The sequence below is a fragment of the Anopheles coustani genome, chromosome 3 (genome assembly GCF_943734705.1).
Source record: "Anopheles coustani chromosome 3, idAnoCousDA_361_x.2, whole genome shotgun sequence".
NCBI classification, from domain to species: domain Eukaryota; kingdom Metazoa; phylum Arthropoda; class Insecta; order Diptera; family Culicidae; genus Anopheles; species Anopheles coustani.
Window position 1 is genome coordinate 34,088,655 of NC_071288.1, and position 9,730 is coordinate 34,098,384.

At 47.6% G+C, this 9,730-nt stretch overlaps 2 protein-coding genes across 2 annotated transcripts; one reads left to right on the forward strand and one right to left on the reverse strand.

Moving 5' to 3' along the window:
• Window positions 1-169: 169 nt before the first annotated feature.
• On the reverse strand, window positions 170-3,513 carry LOC131259793 (uncharacterized). Its single transcript, XM_058261386.1, has 3 exons — window positions 2,988-3,513; window positions 2,732-2,921; window positions 170-2,669 (listed from the first exon to the last, which is right to left on the reverse strand). Exons 1-3 carry the CDS (start codon window positions 3,511-3,513, stop codon window positions 170-172), a joined length of 3,216 nt encoding a protein of 1,071 aa, XP_058117369.1.
• Window positions 3,514-5,149: 1,636 nt separating this feature from the next.
• LOC131272350 (alpha-2-macroglobulin receptor-associated protein) lies at window positions 5,150-6,614 on the forward strand. The gene is made up of 2 exons (XM_058274058.1): window positions 5,150-5,433; window positions 5,510-6,614. Exons 1-2 carry the CDS (start codon window positions 5,221-5,223, stop codon window positions 6,419-6,421), a joined length of 1,125 nt encoding a protein of 374 aa, XP_058130041.1. The 5' UTR covers window positions 5,150-5,220; the 3' UTR covers window positions 6,422-6,614.
• Window positions 6,615-9,730: the final 3,116 nt, after the last annotated feature.

The window sequence follows — 9,730 nt, forward strand, 5'->3', positions numbered from 1 at the left end:
CATGAGAGTGGTGAATTTCGATCTTGGTTGATAAGTTGCTGGTATTTGTGTTCCGTCTCCATATTTTTCCTTTCATAACATATTGAACAATACGTTTTACCCATTCTTTTACTTTATTTCACTTATAATAAAACTATTTTACACTCTCCCGGTTCTACCGCGGCACCGTTCAGGTTGTTTTCTTAAACCACCCGGAAAACAGTTGATGGAATTCGCTCGTCGCCCTTCTCATAAAGTTGACCACCGATCGTAGCACATACGCACCAGGCTTACCCTCGTCACTGCCCAGCAGTGGCCGGTTCGGCTGGTCGTCCACCGGTGGCTGCTCGGTGCCAGTTGCCTCTGGATCGGCCCGTTCGTTTCGTACCACCTCGATTTGATTCTCTTTCGATTCGCTCGATTCCTGCTGACGCTGGATCATGTTGGATCGTTCCCGCGACTCCCACGATTGCGGATGCAACAGCGCATTCCGCTTGATGCGCCTATGCGTGTCGTTCTCGCTTGTCTCATCTTCATCGTCGTCCGTGTCCTCTTTTGCGTCATTTTCTTCCGACTCCTCTAGCTCCTCGATTGCCTCCAGCAGCAGGTCGAACATTTCGGCAAACTTTTGCTGCAGTTTCGCGTTCGTACGGAAAAAGTCCTCCAACCGTTCTACCTCGTGGGACTCGACCGATTCAAGCGCCTGCCCGCCGGACCGCTTATACCGTCGGTGCAGCACCTCGGCCACCTCGGCGGAAGTAGACTCCAGCGACCACTGCGGAGGATTGTCCAGCCAGGGCACAATCGATCGTTCTGCGCTGGTGCGAGGAGCGGGAGTGAAAAGCTGCATTTCTTCCGGTTCAGCGCGGTTCGATTCAGGTTCATCGAAGCCATCCGATTCCAGGTCCTCCGAAGGGCCGTTCGGAGAGCTTCCTTCTGTCAGCTCCTCGTTGTTGCCATCGTTTTCCTTTTCGTTTGTTGAGTGAGCAATTGTGAAACCTTCCCGACTGTCTTCTGCTCCGTGACCCGGGGGCATGGTTGTACCCTCGGCAGATTTCTCCTGACGCTGATCCACTCGTTCTATTTCGATCGGAATGTACCGATCGACACGCTTCGTTTCTCTTGTCTCCATGTCCTGTTCCTTCCGTCGCGGAACGCTGCGATGGTACTTGCAATCGACCTTCTCTTCACTGTCCACCGGCATCCGTTCCCGTCCTAGTCCGAACCGATGAAAGTCCCGCTGGCTGATGGTGATCCTCCGTCGCACTCCCGGACGATGCCTTGGTGTACGTCGGTCCGGCCTCCGATACTCAACCGATTCCGATCCCTCGCTGTCCATGGAAACGTAGTCCAACCCTCCATCGGTGCTGCCTGCAGTTTTCGAGATCACCAGATGCACGTCACCGAGCGGGAAATCAGATCGGTTGCCCTGCTGCTCCTCCTCGTCGCTGGTTGTAAAACTGGGCGGTTCGTTGACGGCCTCCGCCAAGGAGGATCGTTTCGTCTTGCGGCTAGCCAATTTAGCTGACATCCGCTTCAGCAATCGCTGGTGGACGCGGTGATTCGGGTGTTTTGAAGTCGCCCGGTGCATCAGCAGCTGGTGGCCACCGCGTTTGGCTCGTTCCCGGTACGACTCCCGCAGGGGGTGCTTCATCTTGCGGAGGTTACGCTTCTCGACACGCTTTTCCTTCTGCCGAACGCGTCTCTGTTGGCGCTTATAGGCCTGCGTCTGACGGGGGCCACGGACGGACCGTTCCGTCGGTGAAGGTTCCGGTTGCGCTCCCGAAAGTGCCTGTGCGAGACTCTCCGCAAGGTCGCCATCTTGTGCCGCACCAGAGAAACGAGAGAGAAATCGTTTACGTTTTTCCGTCACCGCCGAACGACGCCTCCGTTGTAACGGTTCCAGGGGGGCGTGCTCGAGCAGGGCACCAATCAACTCCTGCAGTAGCACATCGGTCGAGGTAGGATCGTTGATAAGATCGCGAGACAACACCGATTTCCGCAAGGTTGGAAGGTGGATGTTACGACACTCGCGCACCTGCACATCCGGCACGGTGGCGAACAGGATCGTCTGCGCCGGGACATAGAAGCTAACCCCGTTCGAGAGGGTCGTCACGGCCGTCACGGGCTCTAGCTCCGGTACGGTGCTGCCATCCGTAAAGGCTCGATTATTCACCATCGGTAGACCATTTTGAACGCTGACAAGAAATAGTTCTACCGAAGACGAGAGTGCCCGGGTTGTCAACCTTATCGTTGCATTGATTGCGTCGGTTTCCTCTTCGTTGACCACCACCAGAGTTACGGAGCCGCTCACATTTCGTGTACAGTAAGCGTAAATCGATGTCCTGCTGACATCCGGTTGTTGTTGCTGCACGGAGAACACCTTATTGCCAACGGTTCGCTTATAGAGGAGAGCCGTTAGATAGTCCAGCGTGTACTGCTGGATGGAGCTGCGGTGAACGGGCTTAAACACCGTACTAACGCCACCACGGGCAGCTTCCCCTAGGGTTCGCGCGTACTCCAGACCTTCCTTAAGACATCGGTCATCGCAGGGAATTTTTTGCTGAGGTTCTTCTTTCCTCTGGTCTACCAGATCGAGCCACAGCGGAAGGCGCTGACGGTAGAGACCCCGTAGATGAGCCTCTCGCTGGAGACTACTAGAATTCCAAGTACTTTCGCCATAAAGAGGTCTGCACGAAAAAAAACAACGTATTAACATCATTGAGAAAAATTATCCAATCTGGAACCTTACCTCGATATAGTGATGGCATCCACAAGTGTGTCAATGTTGGCGTGGAAGTATTGAATCTCTTCCAGGGGTACAGCTCCGTTTGGCTTTAGCTCACAGGCTACCACTCCCCACCGTTGCTTGGGGAAGGCCTTTAGCATGGTTCGGAATGTTTTCAAATCTTCTCCATACTTCGATCCATCGAGCACATTGCCTAGAGGATAGAGATTTTTTCCGTATACTTGAGCCAAATTTAATTAACTTTCTTTCTTTGACCTACCGTTTCCTAGCTGCCATTGGCATTCTTCGATGCCTAATCCACTAGCGGCGGATAGAACCTGAAGTGCCTTTTTCGGATCCCACAAGCCACCATCGGTGGGATAGTCTAGCACAAACACCGGTACCACTCCAGCCCGGTTTGCCCATTCGTAGAACGCCTGCCAGGCGCTCGCCTTGATCTGCACCAAACCAGCATCGTCCGGTCCGCCAATCACGCTCTGGCCACCGGTCGTTTGAAGATGCAGCTGGGACGAGTCGGCCACTACCTTCAGATACGTTCGGCCGAGGCTCTGTGCCATTAGGAAGCTCGTTTCGCAGATTGGATTACCCTGACCATCGAAGATATCCTGCGGTTTGGTGGAGAAGCTGACAAACTCATCGCCTACCACGTTCGCTAGTCTTCGCGTATTAACACTGGCTGTCAGCTGGTGGACCGTTTCGGGAATTTCATTTTCCGTTGCCCGTAGCATCGGCGTACAGACAACTAACAACACCAGCGCACCAAGTATCCCGGTAGTCGGGGCCATCGCGTTCGATCAAGAACTGGTTCTCTCTACTCCGGTACAGTTCTTCACCGAGAAACACCCACTGCTTACTAACCGTTACCGTACGGTGGCAGTAATCCGTTTACCTTGTTCTAGAATGGACACTGCACGGATATAATTTGTAGCCCGGTTTCACCAGAAAAGCCTCCGATCGTCCGGAGGTGATGCGGGCGCGACAACTAACTGGCGGCTCGGATGAGGTGACTTTGTTATATTGTGTGGAAACCCACTCCATCGCCTACTGTTAGTTTGCCTGCGGTGTTGGTAGTTTTCTTTCAACCCTCGGCGCATATGCTTCTCTTGCAAGAAAAGTGCCCCTTCTTGGGGATTTGTTTTCCATTTCCAACTGTACGACGCGCGTTCCCTTGTGCGCCTTCCGCAAGAACGCCACCGGGCAAAAATCATGCATCAGCGAAAGCAAGCCTCCACGCTGGCGGCTTTTACCGTTGGGTTGTTGCCGCCGACCTGTCGGCATTTCGATGATTCGACATGAAACATCAGAACGGACTAGAAATAAACAATCGTTTTGGGGTGTTTGGATTTGGGTGCTTTCCCCCGTTTTCACCGAAATAGTCTTGAGTTGAGGTTTTTTTTGGCTGTTAGGAAGAGTGTAATAGAGATACTTCAGCATGTTCCACTGTAAGCGAAAGTTATTATGTAGTCAATGCAATTTCAAGGAAATGTTTTTTTTAAGTGTCCTTTAACGATAGACAATTACTTAACACAGCGAATTTATTGCTAGTTCCATCAACAGACCGTATATCATGAAGACTGCTTAAGATAGTTCCCTGGGATTCCTTCCATAACGATTACGCCATCGGTTATGTTGTTCCCTTCTTGACATCCGAATTGGACGATATTTCCTTATACGCCTGCGAGCTCTACCGTGCCTTCTTGTCCTATGACTTTCTCCCGGTTGTCCTGAGTCTCCTCTCGAACTATTCAAATAACGATTAAAATTTGGGCGATATCTGTTGCGATCTCTTTGGCGGTCCTGTAGAGCACTGTAGGAACAAGGATATGTTGGTTCATACTGAACTCTTGAAGATGTATCCCTGCCTGTGGGGTCTATTGGTTCGATTAATCGCTCCAATACCACGCCTAGTCTTCGTCCATAAAATGCATCATTTAAAGAACGTTCAACCGAATTCGAAGCCTGGGATGGTTCAACTTGCCCACGTTCGTCATGATCATCGGTCTGTTGATCTGTCTCCGTGATCTCTCGCTCAAAGGTTTCATCGTCGATGCAATCCTCGGGACATTCGAACCAATCGGGAGAAATCTATTGAATTATAATTTTAAAATGAAAAATTATGGAAATAAGAAATACTTGATAGTATACCTTTTCTTTCATCCAGCGCGGCATGTTGAAATCATCTACCGAGATGGAACAAATTTGAGTAGACTATCCAGGAAAACTTGGTATTTTTATCCAGCCTACTGTGAAAAATGCTTTACAACTATTTTCGCCACGTTTGCTGTTTGTATAAATTGATTTAAAATCTTTAAATTTAAAATTCCAACCCGTGGTGAGTATACCAACTGTCAAAGCTGTTTTCACCACGTTCCGTACTGTCACCCATCTGATGACAACATACATAATTCCAAACACCAATTCCAGCACCTCAAGAACTGGGTCTTCCATTAAGAAGTTTAATTAGGCATAATAAGTACAGCAAGCAGTGTAGAATGAGTCGAATAATACCACTTCATCGGCTTCTGGTTGTAGTTTTACTAACAACGATATGTCACCATTATGTGCAGTCTGAGAAAGCTCACGATAAATATACCAAACACGCCAACGCACTGCCGGACTCGGAAATATACGACCCGGAGTTTCGTAATATTCAGCGTCCGTTTCGGATGTCGAAGTTGAACCTAGTCTGGACGAAGGCACAGCACGTAAGTAGACCACACGTCGAGGGTAGCAGAAGGCGTAGCGTTAACATTGTTGAATCTTCTGGCCACCCCCGTCTAGCGGTTGACCGAACCGAAGCTAAAGTCTCTCTACACGGAGCTAAAGATTCATGATAAAGAAGAAATCACCTACAAGCAGCTGAAGGAAAAGGATAAGGATGGGCTGAAGGAAGCGGAGCTGCGCAATAAGCTGGTCAGTATCATGAGCACGTACGGTTTGCTGGAGCACTTCGATGATTCGCAGGACCCGGAAAAGTACCAAGTGCACAAGTCAACCGACGGCACGGCGAAGAAAGATACGTACAAAAACAAAACCCTGTTTAAGGACAAGAAGTTGAACAGGCTGTGGGAAAAGGCGGAATCAGCTGGCTTCTCCAAGGAAGAACTGGACGCTCTGCGCGAAGAGTTCGATCATCATCAAACAAAGATCGATGTGTATTACAACCTGCTGGAGCGGCTGGGGGATGAAGAAGATAAACCTGATACGGATGCCCACCGGAATGCCGTAAACGAGGACGAGCAGGATCGGTACAACGAGGTCGACCGGGGCGAGGAACAGGCCCCGGCTGCCAAGCAGCACGCCTACTTGCATAAATCGAACCAGTTGCGGGAGAAGCATCGTGAGATCAGAGATAACTTCGATCGGTTGGATCGCATTTCCTCTAAGGGCCCGAATAGTCAGGACTTTGTCGAACCGAAGGTGCAGGGACTGTGGCGAGTGGCCCTGGCTAGCGATTTTAGTGCGGACGAACTGGCTTCGTTGAAGGTGGAGCTACTCCACTACGAGAGCCGTCTGTTGAAGCTGCGCCACATGCATGCGGAACATGCGCTCAGTTTGGAAAAACACAAGCAGAGCGATGCCAAGGCAGACACGCACAAGCAGATGGAGGATAACATCAAGAAGCAAACGCGTAAGGTAGAGAAATTTCAGGAGGAGATTGAGCGAAGAATTTTCAAGCACTCTGAGCTGTAAAAGAATGATCACCCTTATCACCAATTAGGTTCATCTATGATTCATTGTCATGCCATTGTCGTGATAGTTCTAATCGATGCCTCTCGAAAAGCACCTTACGATATTATTCAATTTATTTCTTTATAAGAACGGATCAAATATCTATTTTCATCATGCCAAAAGCATTGCGCGAATAAAGGAAAATTTTGTACGAAAAAGATTCTCTGCCTTTTTCATTGGGTAGAATTGATGATGCCTGTTTTGAGGTCTAAACTTTTATAATCAGCGACGGGTTCGTGAACGGTTGATGCTAACTACTCAGCTGAATGCTGGCCAAAATGGAACGAAAGTAAATATATGAACTCTGAAGCATAAGTAGGTCGTAACAGGAGCTCGGAATGGATAACACGTTTGGTAAGAGTAGAAGAATCGAAACGAAAAGGTTCGTCACCACAGGTGGACAGAGGAATTGAATCCTAACACCTTCCCTAATCTATGGATCTATGGACAGGACATTGTCATCAGCATTATATTCTGCAGTTCCTCCGCGGCCACATCATCCGCCCCCGCGCGGTTAAAGCATGACAATCGATGCAGATATTTTTTACCTGTTTCATTACTTATAATTTTCCGTTTTCAGTTTTTATATTGGTTACTTTCCAAATATAATATATAATTTATAGAATAATATATAATAATAATCATTAATTATTCAATAATCCATCAGTAATCATTAATCTGTAAGTGTGTTGTTTTTCATTCAAGTTTCTGCTTTTTTTTCTTTTCCTTATACCATTGTTTTTTTTCTTTTACCGATAACGTATCAGGTTCACACCGTTAATGTGTTTTATTTTCATTTTCTGTTTTTATTACTTTTCCTCAGCCGGGGGTTGTGTCTCGTATCTCTACCGTAGCACTGTTATCATAGCTTTTTCATAATTTTTTTTTTACTTACTTCCCCACTTCCCTTCCGCCGTTTTCGACACACTTTCGTGTGTCTCGTCGTCCAATAGGTAAATGGTTGTGGTTTGCTTCTGCCTGCTCATATAGAATTGATAGTATGTTCATTCATATATTTTTTCATACTTCTCAGCTCAGAGGATTCGGCTTCTCTTAACATCGTATCCTTGTGTTTCGTATGTGTGTGTGTGTGTGAGTGAGAGATAGATAGAGTGTGCGAAACTGAGCGATTCCAGGATCGCGTTTCTTCAAATACCCCCTATACTACTCCACCTTCCCCTCCTCGTGCACGGGGTAAACTTCTGCTCGGGTGGTAATTCCGGTCCTAAACCTTAACCCTTCGCTCGTGCATTTCGTGTCTACAGCGGCTGTGCTTGGTCTTGTCCTATATAGCGGCAAGTTGCTGCACGTGTGGTATTGTTGGTTGTTTGTTTCTTCTTCGCTCTATGTTTTAGCTTGTTTGTTTTATTAGCGGCGTAACGGTACGAATTATGGGTGCGGTTGTATATCTTGTGTAAGGGACATCGTTTTGCGCAACCCACCCCCGTTTATCATCACTATTTTATTTTAGAGAAATACGTAAGCTGTTCGTCATTTTCTTCCCGGTACGGGGGAGGGCAGGGCAGCAAGTATTGATTAACGTGTAGCGCCCCCTTCGTGACGTTCGATTATATCGTTGCGCGGCGCGCGGCAGAGTTTTCTGCCTTTGGCGATCTGGTGAAGAAGTACGAGTAAAAGCACCTTCGTTGTGGCCATAATTTGGCTATCCCTCGGTGATTGTGTTGACTTCCCTCAAGGCCCAATTTGAGGTTAATCAAACACAGCCGGAGAAACCAACGGCGGCACAGCAGAAAGCACTCTCTTTCAAGCAAACCAACTGCCGGTGGCATAATGGCTAGTTGTTTTGTGAAGCATTTCTCTCTATCTCGTGGTAGCATAATTATTCATACAACTGTAAGCATTATCATACCACCGCCTGTCTGCGGCGGAACTATGCAAACAATTATCTGAACTCTTTAAAAAAAAAATACACGCCAACATATTTCTAGCATCACTTGCAACTTTGTCCCAGATCTGCCTCCCCCTCTCCGAGAATTCATGTTCAAATCAAAATCTGATGTCTAGCTTCCGTCTTACCCACGCACTGAGTATAAGCATGTTTAATATGTTCGCCAATCGCTACGTTCTCAAGCGGCTATGCACTTAATAGCTTATTTTTAAATGTGTGCCGCGCTGGAAAAGAATCGTTTCTAAAAGAATTTCCAGCGGTCTCTCTACCAGTGTTGTGGACTATTTTCTGTCTACGGTGGTTCTCGATGGACTTCTTCTGAATGGTCTTCTACATTAACCTCCCCATTAACTGCCCTTTGACTTCTCGCTATGCTGCGCGCACCACCATTATATAGTCTTACGATCGTGTTGTGTTGGCCTCAAGAGCTACTTGTTTTCCGCCGTTACACCTCCAACTGACCCAACACACGCTCCCCCTCCCCTCCCGTGTGTTGGTGTCCGCTGACTAGGATATTAATTTCCCATAGTTTGTTCTTGCTGTGGCTTTGCTCCTACTCCTACTGCTTGGCTGGCGTCGCCATGAAAATCGCGCTACGCTATTGGAACTGATAAGTAGATGAGAGTTGGTTGATCTACGACCCTATCCTCTATATCTCGCTGTTTCGTCGTTTCTGTGTGCTTGTGTGTATTTTTCCAGTAAATTTTGGTTTAGCTTCATAATATTACTAATGTATGCACGCACGTGTTTTTTTTTTGCTTGCCCCTATAAATGTTGCCTATTTTTTCATCTACTCTACCCCCGCCGCTATCGTCATGTGTGGCCGTCCGGACCTTCGATCGGGTTTCGATGCAAACGATGCGCGAACACTACTCTCATACACACAACAACACGTTCCTTTTCCCATTACCCCTCCGCCCGAGAGGGTGGTTCGTCGATCGTCGTGTGCCTTGCATCGCTATCAATTCAATTTTAGCTAAGTAATGCCAAAGGGGAATTTTTCGCTATGGTTCGAGTAGAGGCATTGGCGTTGTAGCTTTTATCTAAATGTCTATGTAGTAAGTGTCCCTAAAATCCCAAAAAGATACGCCTATCGTCGCGAAAGTACGTGCTTAGACGCGGGAATGAGCATGAATTCGAAACCCAAAAACACGGCGGCACCGGCTGATCCGTGTGAGTTAGAGAGTTCACGCTCATTTAAGGATTTTTGATAATGTATACCTCTAATTTCGAAATTTCACATCATCATCAGCATCATAATCATCATAGCGCAGGCAATAATTCTAATTAAGCTTGGATATTTTTGTTGTTGTTTTGAGTTCATAATCACTATTACTTTTATGTTTGAGCGTGTGTTTGTG